The sequence below is a fragment of the Pithys albifrons genome, chromosome 6 (assembly GCF_047495875.1).
Source record: "Pithys albifrons albifrons isolate INPA30051 chromosome 6, PitAlb_v1, whole genome shotgun sequence".
In the NCBI taxonomy this organism is placed as follows: Eukaryota; Metazoa; Chordata; class Aves; order Passeriformes; family Thamnophilidae; genus Pithys; species Pithys albifrons.
The window spans coordinates 36,163,573-36,180,631 of NC_092463.1; the positions used below are offsets into that span (position 1 = coordinate 36,163,573).

The following is a 17,059-nucleotide window of genomic DNA, read 5'->3' on the forward strand; positions in this document are numbered from 1 at the left end:
TTCACAGATGTACTCTGCAAATTAGCATTTTTAAAAATTCACCCCTCCACCTAGGGAACGTAATTTCGCTACAAACAGCAGTATTTCAAGAACTTGGCTAAGAATGGGTTTCGACTCCAAAGGAGGTGATCTTCCCCCACATCACCAATACACTCCCTTTTTCTCTCTAAATGCATACATACAAGGAACAAGGCAAACACTTCAGGTACCTTCTTTTACAGTCCTGTCCTAAATATGGAATCTGGGCATCTTACCATGCTGACAGACTGCACATTTCCCAAATTCAATACTACACTGAGGTCCTTACACTGTATGGCCCTGAGTCTGGGAATAATGGTAGGACTTGCAGGAGGGCTGGAGCAGCTACTGATCAAGCTTTTCCTTTTATCCATCGTTGGAGAAGCCTGCACAGTGAATTTGTGCTGAAAATCTGTTCAGAAAAAAAAATCAAAACAAAAGCAGAGAGTTGAATTTTTTTTAACATAAGGAAAAAGAAATACTTTATGGTAACTTTCAAAGACCACAACTTATTATATCAATATAGAAATGAAGTTTTACAGCTTATTGCTATTTGCCCTTTGTACACACTGTTCCTTCAGAAAAAAAACGTGTGCTCGCACCCTTGTAGATATATCTTTTAGTGCACATGTGAGACACGTGCACACATAGACCCCATGTGTTGACTGACATTTATGCCTAAGTATATCCCTCTATATAATTCTTTCACCTTATATCTCCCGGTTTCTTAAGCACCACCAAAACCAGGCACTTACAGACCCAAAGAAAGGCATAGTTAACATACACATTTTAGCACAACTGCTTTCCTGAACAGCCAATATCTCCCAGAAAACAAAGAATACAGTGTAAGCCATCATCCCTGATGTAATGATAAGTCTTAGGTGATTTGTAAAACCCTCACTTTTGTTATTTTACAAATTTGAATCTCCATACAGAATCTGCAGTGGAAATGCTAAGGATTCAGTGTTTCTGAAAATCACCATCTTCACTCTTGAAGAGTGAGTTCCCTAACACTTCACTAATATTTAACATTTCTTCCAGAAGGGTGGTATTAGAGGTCATTTGTGTGTTAATAGAAGTTCATATATAAACTAGCAATCTAGAGCTATGGTCTCACAGCTATCAACATATTCTTGGTAATTTTTAGACTCTTACACCAAAAATCCAGTACATTACAGTATTTGCTGCAGCATTATGTAAAATATTCTCAGAACAAGAACCTCCATCATTGTTTAGGCACATCCTTTATTAAACTGGTATTTTGAATATTAACACACTAAACTGCAACACCAGCATTTTCACCATTAACCATATGCAGCCACTGACTAACAAACATGTATCATCCCAAATTTACTTGTGGCCTTCATCTTGGAACTCTGGGCAACGCTACCCACAAAAGCATTGAATTTAGTTTACTGATTTCAAAGAGGCATGTTTTTTTCCCAAAGTACGTCCAACACTTTCTAATGCTTAAGTATCAGTAGTAAGGAGCTGCCAGACCTGCAGGTTCCTCCCATTTCACCTGACAGAGCCTAACATCACCAACCTGAAGGTAGGCTGATATGATTGCCATCTTTTAACTTGAGCCGGTTCCTCTTGAACTTTCCCATGCGCTTCTTCACCCGAGGCTTCTCCTGACACAGTTGGTGGATGATGATGTTGAGCTCCCTTTCCAGGATGTCAATCTCACGTTCTGCCAGTTCCTGTTCCCGCCTTCGCAGCAGCTCCTCGTGGTTCTTCTGTTCAACAGCAGCACGAGACAGCTCTTCTTCCCATGTGCGCAGCTCCTGTAAGGAGATGAGAAAATAGAAATAAAAATCTACCCTGTGACCTGTGGGATAACCTATTATGAAAGCACAGAAGCAATGACTTGTGCTCACCTCACAGCACTGCTAGAATCACTGTTTAAAGGTTCAGCTTAAAGTCAAAAACAATCCTCAAGCACTTCTATGCTTACTGTTCTAGGATCTTCATACCAGTATTAAAATTTGAATATCAGCACTTGGGAGGCCACATCTGAATTCCTGAGTCAAATTTTAGGCTCTGCAGTACAAGACAGACATGGACATACCCAAAAGAGAGGCCAACAAATGGCCATGAAAGTGATTAAGAGACTGGAGCCCCTCTCCTATGAGAAAGGGCTGAGAGAGATGGGACTATTCATCCTAGCACAGAGAAGGCTTGGGTGGGGCAAAGGGGGATCTTACCGGTATATACAGAAACCAGAGGAAAGGGCAAAAAACAGATAAAGCCAGATTCTCTTCAGCAGTGCCCAGTGACAGGACAAGAGGCAATGGGCACACACTGAAACACAGGAGACTCCCTCTGAATGCTTTTTAACTGAGAATGCTACTAAGCATGGGCACAGGTTGCCCACGGAGGTCATGGAGTTTCCCTTCTTGGAGATATTCAAAAGCCATCTGGTCATGGTCCTGAGCAAAGATGCATAAGGCAAACTTTTCAGTCTATCCCTTGTTGACAAAATGAATCAACTGAAACTGTCCTTGAAATCTCAAAAATACTTCTGCCTGCATTCCTCTCCTCTCACCAAAAACACAAAAGAATTCAACACTCAGAATAATTCTCTCCAGCCAGCTAATTCTAATGCAAAAGGTAAAAATCGAAGAATTCAAATTAAATTTCAAAAGATAACCAGATAGATTTTAGTCTCATTTTTTTTAATAACAGTATTGTTATCCGTCTCACCATCAGGGAGACCTGGGACAGTTCACTCCTTAAGAGAACAGCAGATAAAATTATTTCCCCATCACTTCAGAGGAAGAGTACTCAGCCTGGGGACAGTCTAGTTACCACTGTTTGGCTTTCTGTTTGTCTGTTGAAGTTCCTGGTTTTCAAAAACTATTCCAATATGTTACAACACAGGACAACAGTAGCAGAGAAATGCCGATTAGCTATTTCATTTTTCCCAAAAGCTACTATAATAGGTGAATAGAAATGTTTTAAGTATCACTGTAGGACTTCTCTCCTCTGACCCAAAGTCTTCTTTTCCTTCTCTTTGCCTCCTAAATCCAACCCTTGAGCCCCAGTCAAGCTGGGCACTTATTATGAATTTATTTTTAGGCAAGAGAATGTGAATTTAGAATTTAGTGATTTTGCTGCAGTTTTTACCACTGACAGTAAAGACAGTCTCTAAGGACCTTAACTTAGATGCAGCCAACTGCGTGTCCTGAAAGTATGCTTAAAGAAAACTTCAGCTTCTTCTCCTCTTTGAGGCTGATAGTCACCACTCCTTTTATTCCTGCTAGCATTTTTGTTTCCTGCTTTTTGCCCAGATAGACTTCAATTATAACAGTTGCTAGACCATTCTCTTGGTAGCACTTATGTTTATTATAGTCTATGCACTTTGGTTGTGTTCAAAACCCAGGAAACAAAAACCCGGTAGAATCAAAGCTGCAACATGTACAAGAGTATATATGCTGAAACTACCCTTGCAACATGTCCTGTTATAATTGAGCTTCTCAATTAAGAAGCTAACAGTGAAACAGTGATCAGATGCATTAAACAATTAAGACAACTCATCATAGCAATTGCACAGTGTGTAATAGAAGCTCACTACAACATTAGAAAGAGTAGCAGCTCAGGGTAAGGAATTTTTCTCATGATTATACCTTTGTGTGCATCATAACCTGCCATTGACTCAGGGATTTCATACGAGCTCTAGTAAAAGAGTCAAAATTATCTCTGGGATGCACTGAACAATTGAACTATGAAACGGGGAAATTATAATCCAGACAGCACAAGCAGGGAGCATTGTTCTCTACTTACTTTTTCTTTGGCTCTGAGCTGATCAAACATCTCTTGGATCTCTTGTTTCCAGTCTTCCTGCAGGGAGTGGAAGGAATCTTTGGGCATTTCAAAGAAACCAGATTCTTCTATGGCGGTAAGATGGTCGAGGATACTGGCAAAGGAAGGTCGTGAGTGTGGGTCAGGATTCCAACAATCTAGAACAGGACAAAGACAAGCAACTGTCAAGCATCTCTAAGTATGGAGGTTCGAGGGGATGAGAAGTACTTTACTGATCCCCAGTGGCTGAGAGCAGCATGCACAGTGCCTGTGTTAACCCACCTTTCCCATTTCCCACTTGCATCAACCACTGTCAATGACACAGTTCATGTCTTCATGCTTACACAATATCCAACATCACTTAAAAATCTTCAACTACCTGACTAACGGTGTCTGGGTTCTACTGCAACAATATGTCAAGTAACATAAAAGTGTATTAATTGTACAGAAAGTTACATTTTCAAATATTTTTTAAAAATAACAAATAATTTCCTTAAATATTTTGCTTTAAAAATGTATGTATGTGCTCACAGAGTGGAAATTCATATAAGGCTCTTGCAAACAGTTCTTCTATAATAGTTACACTTCAGAGTTAAAGCCATACTACAGAAGGATATCTATCGGGGTTTTTACTAATCCCAAACTCTAATACTAAGCTGAGTCATTATGAAACTCTTCTCAAAACTGAAAATCTCTCCTGCAAAGCAAACTGAGAATTACTCGAGTAAAAATAGGAGATTCAAGTTAATAATATCAAAACAGTGCATTTGGAGTTTTCTTATTTGTAAGGGTTCTTTCTTATTATTTGAGAGAAAATGGTTTGATCAGGCCTTTTTCTTTTGCATTTAAGAGAAACCACAGATAAACAGGTTTTTCTATTTACAGTCTAATGCAATTACTTAGCCAATTACAGAGCTCTAAAAGTGCAGAATTTAAGGTAACGATCTTACCAAATAAGGCAACTCAATGAGCAACAGTGCTACAAGTAATGCTTTTACAGTGATGGGAAATGAACATTGAGAACAGAAACAGAAAATAGTATAAAGTAACTGCTCAAGCTACAAAATCACTAAGAATATGTTTTTTAAAAGCCTTTATGTAAAATAATTTAGTTTAACAACACTTTTGAACAGGAAATCTGTACTCATTCAGTCCTCCCTCTTACTTCACCCTCACTTCTACTCCTGCAAAAAACATCACTTTCTCATTCTATGTTGTCCTGTACTGGCACTTACACAGGTTTTAGTTCAACAAGTATCCTTATTCTCTTTAGTACTGCTAGACTCCTACATGCCAAAATTTCAGAGCAACTACAGAGAAAAACTTAACATTCAAGCGTATTTCTAGGGAACACAGGTTTTCTGGATGAATGGAAGTAACTAACACGAGTTTCTCTCAGTATGTTCATACTATCATTGCTGTATAAGGTCACTGAATTTTAGACACACATTACTGCAGCACAAGGCAAGAGTTATAAAAGTGTTCTAAAAGTCGTTTAGACCTTAAAGTTGGAAAAAAATGAAACATTCTTAAAAATATTTGGTGATATCCTAAAAGACATTAATTCATCAGTTTTGTGGACTGAAATACACGAAGGAGCTGCTGTAATTAAAAATAAGTATCCCTTCACAAAATCCACGCAACTGCTGAGGCTTGGTTCTGCAGGTCTGATTTCAGTGTTACTGAGATATTGCATTTGAGAGATTTGGTTTCAAAACCATGGGTATGAACAGGTTCCATGAGGCATAAGCTGGAACATGTTTGTGTTTATGGCTTTCAAATTGCTTTTCTTACCAAAACAGAGAACTGAGGATGTTAGAGTGCTCTGAAGGTGCCCTGCTGTTGGCCAATTAGTAGCAATGGGTGTTACAGCTGGACTGTCAGCACCATAATCCCTGTCTCTACCCTAGGTTTGAAACATGGGAAAGCAAACATGACCCAGAGTAAAACAAAATGCTGCAGCCAGCCAAATGCATGAATGAGTGAACAGGATAACTAGCAGGTGGCCCGTGGCTTTTATTTTCCCAGGCCTAGATCTGCCATTATGTGCACTAATGAGGACAGTTGTAACATACAAGTCTTCTCTGTGAAGAGTGAAAGTTCAGCTTTGTTGTCTCAGTGAAGACCACCAGGGCAGTAATTCAAAAGTAAAAGCAGCATTAGGGGAACAAGAGTTCACTTGAGATGGGAAACAGCCTGTTTGAAAAACAGTTCTTGTGAACAGGCAAAAAGTAATTGTCTTTTGTTCTGGCCTTACCCCTGCGCATGGAGAAGCCAAGCGTTCCAAAGTCATGTGGGAGCTCACTCGCGCGCTGCTGGGTTCAAGCACTGGCCATATGCCTCTGCCTGACTTTCCCAACAGAGGGCATTATTTTGAAACCCAGCTGCAGATACCTCACCTACAGTTAAGAAATCCAGGGTCCTTGTTTTAGGGAACCATGTCAAAACAAACTGCCCTGGCACAACACTGAGCTGGTAGTTCTATTAACTCTTTCAGAAGCAGTTTCCTGCTTTATGTTGCTTTCAAGCTACTCTAACGGCAACTCTTCTCCTGTTTACTATCCAGTAGGATATTTCTTTTTAGCAGATCCATATATGCAATTTTCTACTTTAAATTAACTAAAGGCTGTAACCTAACGAAAAGATCAAAGAAATGCAAAAGTATTCTAAAAGCAGAGAAATCCATCAGAAACATTTTCTTACATGACTCACATTCCTTCCTTGGGGCTTAAAACACCACCAGAGGCCACACAGTATCAGTTCTATGTTGAGATTCATTCTTGGCTCACCAAGACTATAAGCCAAGTTTGATTTCTCTTTACCTTGGTTTTTCTTTCTGCCAGACAGGTATAAAAATTTTTATTACATATAAACACCTGGAAATCCTTGGGAATAGGGGTGCTGACAAAAATACTGAAAGTAATACTGGAAGAGAGGGAGAAAAAAGGAGAGACGGAGGAGGAACAACTGCAGCTGAGGAGACAAGCAAGTAGTTGCAAAGGCCAGCAGAGCAGGTCACATAAGAACACCCCGAAAGCTACCTTACAGAAACTTTTTTAATAACTACAGCAGCTCTGATGAGATACTCCTGTATTTCTTTCACGTCTATGTAGCCAACCTTGAGTATGAACTAGCTCCACCTATAAAGCAGAAAATCACACCATTCTGACTGAAAATATCAGTTGTTTTGAAATGTCAAAGCCACATTTAAACCCTCTCCCTGAAATGTCAGTAGGATAAAGTTTAATTTCAAATCACTGCCTAGCAAGATGTTAAAGCTATACATTTTAAAACAAGCTGACAACTAGGCCAAAATATGTGATGTTTTGGTATTGGTGAGTCTTCACTGCTAGAAAACAAGCTAGATGTTGACAGCAATAGTTACCATCTTCCTGTAAAAGTCAGTTGATAAAAACTGGCAGAGAAATATCTTCCACTGCTCTAGTAACAGAGTGACTGTCACAGCACACTCATAGCCAAGCCTGGCTCCCATAATAACCCACATCACTGAATAAAGCCATTGGAGACATCTGTACTCTTGGGTATCAAAACCAACAACAAAGAGGCAATGCTCAACAGCACTCTAGAAAAAGCACAAACCACACTCACACCACAGCTACCTTACCTTCCATGAGTTTGGCAAAAGGCTCTGGACACGTGGAAGGGATTGGAAGGGCAAGTTTATTCATGGCAACACCATATGCTACCGCAAGACCATCAATCCCACGGAATGGTACTTCTCCTGTTAGCAGTTCCCAAAGCAGCACACCATAACTACCAGGAAGAAACAGAAAACAGAACAGGTGTTTGACTTAAACATATGCTTTGTTAAGCAGTAAGAAGGTTTCTGAACCTATAAGAGTGAGTTTGGTATTCTAAAGAAATCGCAGTTTTCTGGATAAGCTCATGATGACTGCCAAGCTGGTGATGTGCCTTATTTTACCTGTTTTTTTTTTAAATAGACTGAAATACGATGCCAATTTCACCTTTTAGGCAAAAATAACTTTCTCTCTGGTAACTGGGAACAACTGAAAACCATAAATCTTTTATCTAATTTAGCAACCACAACCTCTCAAGACACTTAAAAATGCAAATGAGGGTTGTTTGGTGGGTTGTGATTTTAAAAAATAAGTCTTAAGATGTTCTATGTTCTTAAGATGTTCTTAAGATGTTCTATGAAATATTAACTATCAAATTATAGAAACAGTTTCAGGACTGTTTTCCTCCCAGGCATATGATGAACAACATATCCTCAGAATATTTTCTTTGCTTCTAGAAAACCCGAACCAGAAACTGCTTCTTCATACTTGGTGAGCTGACAGGTTTTCTTCCATTGGTCTGTCTTACTCTCTGGTCTTACTTTCTTCTGAACCCACTTACCACTCACGATGTTGTGTAGTAGTGAAATCCACAAATTTAATGATGCATTGCCAAAAAATACTTCTGCATATTTGTTTTGAGTTTGTCACTTGGTAATTTGCTTTCCTCTAGTTCTTTCAACACACGAAAGAGTGAACATATGTTCCCCTATTAGATCCTTCCATGCCATCCATGATTTCACAGGCTCCCATGCAACTCATCTTTCCAGACTCCCAAATCCTAATCCAGCTAAATCCTAATCTAGTTACTATCCCAAACAGAAGCCATTTCATATCCTTCATTGACCTTGATAATTTCTGTTGGAATGAGCAACATCACACAGTTTTAAAGATACAGGGAGAGGCACAAATGGTATTGCTCTAACTTCCTATTAAAATTTTATTTGCCATTTGCCTTTCTGACTCTTTACAAAATGAGCTAGGTTACCAACAGTAGCTCCAATATGATTTTACTGACATTATAGTAAAATTTAGAGACCATCATTGCCCGTGTGAAATTCTCCCATGGGTATTACTTTGTATTTATTACCACCTATTTTATCATTTGTTATAGTAAAACTTTTCCTCAGCTCTTTGTACTAGATTAATTTTTCTTAATCATGAATAACTTGGTACCATCAACCATGCTACCTAACCATTTATTGCTTTTTCAAGACACTTATGATTGTGTTGAACACAGAATTCTCCACCAAGGAAACTGATTTATTCCTTTAGTAATTAAGAACTGACTAAGTGATGGGAAACAGACTTGCTCTTTTTTCCCCACATCAATTTACACTCTTAAAAGTTTTTGATGAAAAATTTTGCTTAACGTCTTTATAAATCCAAATATAGTATAAGCATCTTACCACTTATGCATGTACTCAGTAACTCCTTCAAGCATTTCCACTTTTTCACAAGGTATTGTACTTTCTTCTATAAAAACTGACTCTTCCCCAGATATTCTCATATGTCCACCAGCTCTCTACTCTTTAGTGCCATTTCTACCATTTAGAAGAACTGAAAAATCACACTTGCTAATCCTCTAGAAGCTTTTTTAAGACTTGTCACCCTGTTTGTTGCCTTCCATCTCTCTGATACTATAGCAGCTTTAAGCAACAGATTACACAGCACAGCCAGGGAACCAGTGCCACCCTGACGCCTGAGCCCGTCAGATCTCGGAAGCTCAGTAGGGTCAGCTCCAGTCAGTACTTGGATGGGAGACCTCCTGGGAATACTGGGGTCTGTAGGTTCTAATCCTGAGGACTTCACTGGCACTGTCCAAGCTCACTCGGCTGTGGCAGCTGAACCTCAGAAGTTAAACGGTGGGGCCAGTTCTGCACATGCTGTGCTTCACCTAAAACATCCACTGCACAGGCTGGAAGGGCACACCCACGTGGGGAGAGCCCTTCCCAAATCTTCGTTCGTGAAGCCCAGCCATGATGATGATGATCACAGATTCCATACAGCATAGATATTAACTTAGCTGACTCTCATGTTCTTGTAGAAATCTTGGGTGTTAATGTGAATCTCAGCAGTTTGTTACTGCCCATTTTATCAGTCAGTTTTAACACTTCTGTGGACTGTACTTCAGTAAGAAGTCCTCCAGCTTGGCTTCCTTATAGAGATATTTTTAGATTAAAAAGCCTGTCTTTGCTCCATTCTGGCAGACACAAGTCACTAAAGTTTTTTTCTGTTATATAGCCTTATCTTTGCACTCTTACATCTCGGTCACCTCTGGGCTGCATACTCTGCTGCAGGGTTCTCACCTGTACTGCATTTGAAAGCAATTGAGTTGGTTTTATGCTTTTAAGACACTCTTCAAAACCCTTTTCCCTTTATAAGTGTTTTATGTTCAACTTGCCAGAGCTTAAGTCCATGTCTAATTTTCCTCACTGGATACAATCAGCTTTTAAAGGATGTCTTTCAGAAGTCTCTTCTACATTGTCTTATACATTCTTCTAAAGCCTTTCCTATGTGTAGGAAACTCCAAACTTTAACAGTGTCCTTAAAAGGTATACATGTTGCATGTTCCCCTTTGGTTGTTTTTACACAAAATTCCCAGTGTTGTCATTAATCTCCTTGAGATTAAACACTACTTTAATGGGCTAATTTTTCTTAATTGCTTTTGCAGAGATACCAAAACTAAGTATACAAATATAGTGACCATGTCATACTGCACAATCTTGAAGGCCTTGCAGTCCCACCTGAAGACTAAGTGAAAAACTGCTTCTCCCCCTACAAGCCCCTTCAATAGCTGCTCCATGAAACAGTAATTTCTGAAGCAAAAAGATTAAGCTTTTCTTGTTTCAAAGCAACAGTAGCTCTATCCACTTGGGAGTACCTTATCACAACCTGTACTCTTGCAATCTCCATGTGTCCCCCACCCTACCAAGTCTTTAACATTCACTGAAACTGCTGCCACCTTAGCTGGACATCTTTTACAGTATTTTCCTATTTAGATATAGGACTTTAGTCACTAAGGATTCCACCTTTGCTGCTGACACAGCTAGTCTACTTTATTAAGCAAAGTATCGTGTTTTATCACCTATATAATCTTTTACATTTTTTCTATGTAATTAATAGTCTTGGTATTATAATCATAATTTATTAGTTCTTACTGCATCAAGAGCCTCATTTATAAAAAAACTACAGTTAAGGAGCTCTCATTTTCTTTTTGGCCTTCTTGGATTCATAAACACTCAACAAAAATGAGTACTGGACTGAATGTATATCTGAACTATCTAAATCTGATTGACCATTCATGTTACTCTTCAGTTTAGATATAATTCTTGATAGCAAAAGGTAGTAAAACCTATCAAACAGCTGTATCATTACTTTATCACTAGGATTGAATAAAGCCCTACTGATGTGCTCAAAGCACTTCTTCAGGGTAATTTTTAAAGGACAAGGGAATAGGCAGATTGGTGTTACTTCTAATGCGACACTAGAAGTGTATTTTGTGGGCAAGGTCACTTCGCTTCTGACAAAACTGAATGCCACCCCTTCCTCACACACTTGCAGTTCAGTGCTGAGAACAGTGCTTCCTCAGAACTAGTGAAATACTGCTTTATGGCACTTGAACAACAACAATCCCAAGTGATTAAACGACAAGAGAGGTGCTGCTGAACAGAGTGTTTTCCATTAACTCTCAAGCAGCTAATTAGGAAGTACAAAGGAAAAAGACAGAGTCAGAAAACTTACACAAGAAAAAGGCATAGGAAGACAGAAACAAGGGCCTCTACTCATTCTCAGCAGGAAGAAGGAAAAACTGATCAAGGTCATTTATTTTCCAGCACCCAGTAATAATTTTTTGACTTTACTTACAAAACGAACCATGTGATACAGACCATGCATCCAAGTCAACTGACACTTGTGTGAATAATTAACCATCTTTCAGTGATCCAGTAATCCCTTAAGCCCTTTAACATCAGGTTCAATCCTACACACTGGATTTTCAGGGTGAGGGAGGCTGGAGGTCTGCAGGATTTCACATGTGATTTTGCCACCTCCCTTGTTAGTCTGTGAACTTATGAAAAACCAGTATTTTCTTCTCACTGGTATTGTTCCATGGCATTTGTACCATAGGTTTCTCTTATTCATATCCCTAGCTTCAACACTTTCCATGAGGAAGGAATTATCAGCCCAACATGGAGATCCTAGTTCCAACAGAAACTAGAACATTACTTCTGTTAAGAAAAAAACCCCATAAATTTCATTACATTTTAATGGCTATTAACAGTTACCACATGGCACATTATTGAACTGGCAGTTCCAGAGCTGACCTTTCCCAGCTATTTCACATCAGTCAGTACGCTTCTACCAGGTGGGTTTCTACTAACACTGCTAGTCAGCACTTACCTGCCAGGTACTGAAGTCTTGCCAGTGCATCATTATACACAGGAAACTACCAAAGCCTACCAGGAGTCAGCTGTAGATAGAAATGCTTGACCAACACTTAACTGAGACTATATATTTTAACAACTGAAGTTTCTATGCACAACACTGAATGTCTCAAACTTCCTGATCTGCTGGTTTTAGCTAGTGCTGGTATTCCATTCCTAAATGAAAATTAAATTCCCAATTATTTCCCTGGTCTCAGAGTAGACACATCTTAAAAGCATCTAAACCGAAGCACACAGGGAACTCAGATGAAGGTTGTATGGTGCCTTTACATTCCACATACCAATCATACTGACAATATGATGGTCTTTTAAGCAGCACAAGTGAAAAAGTAAGTGTGCAGCAAACAAGAAACACATTTAAGAAGTCAAATGACAGGGAAATTGATTTATGTGCCTACTAACATTTACTTGCTGTACAGTACTGGATAAGCTGCAATATCCAAGCTTCAACTTCACCCCTGTAATCCAAAGCAAATACAAACACATAAGAAGATTTACAGGAAGTGACTTGAACAATACTGCAGCTTCTTTGTTCTTTGTGCAATATAAGCACAAGGCTTCTACTGTATATCTAAAGCTTGCAGGTCCAGTACAGCAAAACTCACAGCAACAAGTTTTCACTACTAAGATCTACCAAGTTCTGGTTCTATTAACAAGCTTTACTGTGGCCCAGAGCCTGGTGATAGATAACAGTGTGTGGGGCCATTCCTCACTCTTTGAAGTTCTCTGCCAACCCTACTTTAGAACAGGACATACAAAACAGTTTGAGTTTTTTAAATGGAGCTTGATATGTGTTTTGAAAGGATGAAGCAGATAGTTATGATAAGACTGACTCAGGAGATTCCCGTTCTAGCAAGCATCTTCTTGCCTGGTTTATGTGGTGACTACCCAAGCAGAACAAGATTTTTGCTCAATGGCTGGGCAACAATTCAGACAGCAGTATTCTTCTAATAAGCTTTGAAGAAAAGGTGGTGAAATAAAAGGGTTTGTGAATGTTAGAGATAGACAGCCAATTCTGTTGATGCTGCACAGACTAAGTGTAAGGTTGTCAGGTAAAAAAAAACCCTATGACTCCAATGATTAACCAAGAGGTTGAACTGGACAAGAGGAGGGGCAAGTCTAATAGGATAAGAGAGCTCATCCTGTTAAGAATTTCAGGTTGCATCCTTGGGTGGGGACAGAATTTATTACACAAGTCCATGACTGCTTTTGTAATATCTAGTGCTTACAATCATTGACACACTAGTAGTGACTGCACTGGAAAGTATTTGTCCTCTGCACACATGCCTCCAACATTTGTTCTTTTCTGTTTATTTAACTATGAAGGGAGACTTTCACCACCACCTAAGAGAAAAGGCTTATTCAGAGACAGTACGTAAGTTCTCTTAATGGTGATGACACTCTGTTTAAGAGAGTGCTGTGAGGAATTCAACATGTTTTCAAGGGAGGACTGGTAACCACAACAAGAGAAAATGATAAAGGAATCTAAAAAGTGAAAATACAGTATTCTAAAAAAATGAACAAATAATTTAAGTATTTACAATCCTTCAGTCCTGAAGTGATTCACAGTCCTTAAGTCAATGACCAAACTAGTACTTTTGCACAGGCATAGAGGCACTTGTGCTACCTTAATGAAAATCACCAACTGACTCTTATTTTTTTTTAAATGAACTCATGCTGGAACAGGACCATCTACTGATCTGTTCACAGCATGCCTAGATTAGTAAAGTTACAAACACAGAGAACCGTTTCCCCCTTGCCTTCTCCACCTCCCTGAGGTTATCCTTAAAGGCCATTCCTGGCATTGTTTCAGAGCAAGTCAAGGTTTGAGTTTGACCAACTGTGTACAAACCAGTAACATCATCATGTACACAGAAAAGGTGCACAGCATAGCCTTGAGATTTTCATTTCTCCCAGACTTTACTCAGAATAAAAGCCTGGTTCTTGCTCAATCTGTCTTAGATTAACCACAGAGGCTACCACATTTAATTCCAGAATCAGAATTTTATCCATACTATTAATATGCAAAATACAAGTTCACAGACTTATCACAAGGCAATACATTGTCTATTTTGCAAATCTGAATAAGAAAAATGAAAATCCCCACACCAAATCTCTGCCATAACAACCAAGCAATTCTGCCAGCTGGGATATTTCCCTATCCTGGCAGATTTCACAGCATGCACTCACTTGTGCAGGGGCATTACTGGGCAGCAACAGAATCTTACTGCTCCAAAGATGGAGTCACCCTGACATTTCAATACCTCTTTCTCCACAGGAAAAACAAAATTCTCTCTAATTCAGCTGTTTCAAATGTCCAGTATTAATTCTATGTCATCCAGCACCCAGAAAAATCACTGTCCTAGAGCTATTTAGTGAATTCTGTATTTACCAGTTCACTTAATGGCAGTATTCAAATACAGCTTCTTGAAGTCTCTGGGCTGACCCTCACACTCCTTCCCAATAAATGAGTTCATTCACAAAAATCCTAGTGCATGAATGGAAAAGACAAGATATACATGCAAGTTACTACTCACAAATTATGTATTTAGATGGACCCAGATAAGAGATTTATTATGCTTTGTGAAAGACTAGAAGGGTGGAAATAATTAATAATAATGAAAGTGAAAAATATTGTATTTGGATTGAAACTGCATGGAGAATCCAGGTAAGTACAGTGTGTTTGTGTATATGTACCCCAGTGACAGATTACTACCAACACACAAAATTACATTACTGTTGGTAAACAGTAAAGTACTTCTCCCATTGTATTATGGCCTTTGATTAAGTCAGCCAATCGCCAGATAAGCCCAGAAAGTTTGAGTTTGATAAAGCAGAGGGGATTTGGATTACAAATATCAATCAATCTGAATGCAAATTTATAGAACAACAAAAATTTAAAAGCATGCAGTAGCTGATCCACCACTTTCTATACCAACAGTAAGTCGGAAATAAGTCTGACATATGGAAAGTTTTCTTAAGACCTGAATTTTAATACTTGGTTCACCATTACAGATTCTTAAACACTGAAGATGTTTCCTGGCAGGTCTAGTTGCTCTTTAGTATCCAACTGCTTAATGCCAAATCAATACCTCCAAACATCGCTGCCCTTGGAGAACATGGAGGAGCGGATGACCTCAGGAGCCATCCAGGCATATGTCCCAGCTGCACTCATTTTGGTAGTTTTATGCCATTCCCTGGCCAAGCCGAAATCCGTGATCTTCAACATCTTGTTGCTCAGATCTCCATTTTCCACCTTTTCGAGTATCAATACTGGAGAAAAGGGAAGGGGGGGAATAAAAGGTATGCAGAGTAAAGCTAGTATTTATGCAAAAAAGATTCTCCTGGAGAGCTACCAAATTTCAAGATTCTCCCTGACTTTTAGCTATTCAAACATACCACACTCATTACAAGTTATTTCAAGCTGATCCCTTGATCTGACAACTGAACAGCTGTCTAGCAGGTAACTTCAAATTTAACAAAAGTACGAAGACCCAGAGAATAAATACATAATAACATCATTATTTAACACAGTACCTAGTGTTATGTATAATAATTCTCTGCTAAGAGGAAGTGAACCACTGTAACTTCTAGAAATCCAGATAAGGGAAGACATTTCCTAATTAATCCTCTCTCAGCAAGCCAGTAATATCATCTTTTTCTTGAACTGCTTAGAGGACGTTTTTTTTAAATCCAGATACACACACAGGCTGGATATACCCTCCATTTAAATGTGATAGGAGTGGAAACTCTACGCAGAATTTTTTTTTTAAGTCACAATTGAAAAAATATATTTATGATTGGTAATAACATGCCCAATTTCAGACTTCATATAAACCACCTTGGATTCCCTCTCCCATCATGATTAAGTTACTTTTTGGTTAAGCTGCCAAGGTTTCTATCATGTTTCGATGGCAAAGGAGTCTATACCCAAGAACTTTTGGAACACCCTGAGGCAGAACTCCAGAATTCTTTGGTATAAGGCACATGTTCCTTTTTAGCCAGAAAGGTGTGCTGTCAAACCACTGTGAAAAGAGTGTAAACCAGAGGCCATGAGTATCCATTCTGCTTTAGCAGCACCTCTCTATCCTTTCCATCTTAGTGTAAAGGGATCACATGAGTGGCACCAGCAATGTAACATCAAGGAACCGAATGTAAGAGAGCATAAAAGAAAGAGGGCACTAAGCTTCCACAACTAATGTAACCACAAGCCTGTGAAAGGCTTTTCAGCCACTTTGTACAAAAACATAAAGTAAAAATATTTGTATTACCATTAGTCCAAAGACTTCATAGCAAAAATCATCAAGCCAATAATACACTGTCATCACACACCTACTCTGTTTTAATGTCATTATAGCCACAGGTTCTTAGAAAACATGAGTGCCTTTTTCCCTTTTCTATGCATGCATGAATTGTGTCGGAGGAGACCTAGTGGATGAAGACTTTATTAAATGGCAAAAGTATTACAAGCGCTGGGTGGATGAAGACGCAGAAGTCCAAGAACCGGGAAAACCTCAAAAGAAGCTTGATAAGGACCATGGGGGCTTTAGGAGTTACTTGGACATTTCCCCAGTTTAATTGTTATGTACCCTAAGATGGCTACCCTTGTCATTTTTCCCTTAGTCATCCCTGTCCAGGTTTCTCCTTCCCACAGACCCCTAGGACATTTTCCCACCAACCCTACCCTGATTGGTCCCTGTTTGGTGCAGTGCACCATTTCCCTTATATGGGTATGTCCAGACCTGGTTCTCCTATTGGTTCTCCCCTCGTTCCTCCCCCTAATTTGCATGCCCGCCAATGAGATGTATCGCTCCTCCCTGTCTCCTCCCCTTACTCCGCCCATGTTCTGGAAGGTCCCATGCTCCCCTATATAAGTCCGGGCACCCCAATAAACTTCGTTTCTCTTCATGGACTCTTGACTCGTGTGGACTCCTTCCTTCGAGGGATTGTCGCCGGGTTGGGAGCGGGAGGAGC

At 39.3% G+C, this 17,059-nt stretch overlaps 1 protein-coding gene across 3 annotated transcripts in view; it reads right to left on the minus strand.

The window, feature by feature from the left end:
- The window catches only part of MAP3K9 (mitogen-activated protein kinase kinase kinase 9), a 68,617-nt gene that overhangs the window by 18,160 nt on the left and 33,398 nt on the right, over positions 1-17,059 (minus strand). For all 3 annotated transcript variants that reach the window (XR_011698069.1, XM_071558216.1, XM_071558215.1), the window contains exons 3-7: positions 15,178-15,358; positions 7,448-7,596; positions 3,805-3,980; positions 1,565-1,805; positions 308-430 (exon numbers count right to left, since the gene is read on the minus strand). Coding sequence is in view for 2 of the 3 variants with exons in the window: in XM_071558216.1 (XP_071414317.1) it covers positions 308-430; positions 1,565-1,805; positions 3,805-3,980; positions 7,448-7,596; positions 15,178-15,358 (870 nt within the window). In the remaining variant the exon portion in view is untranslated. The remainder of the gene's footprint in view (positions 1-307; positions 431-1,564; positions 1,806-3,804; positions 3,981-7,447; positions 7,597-15,177; positions 15,359-17,059) is intronic.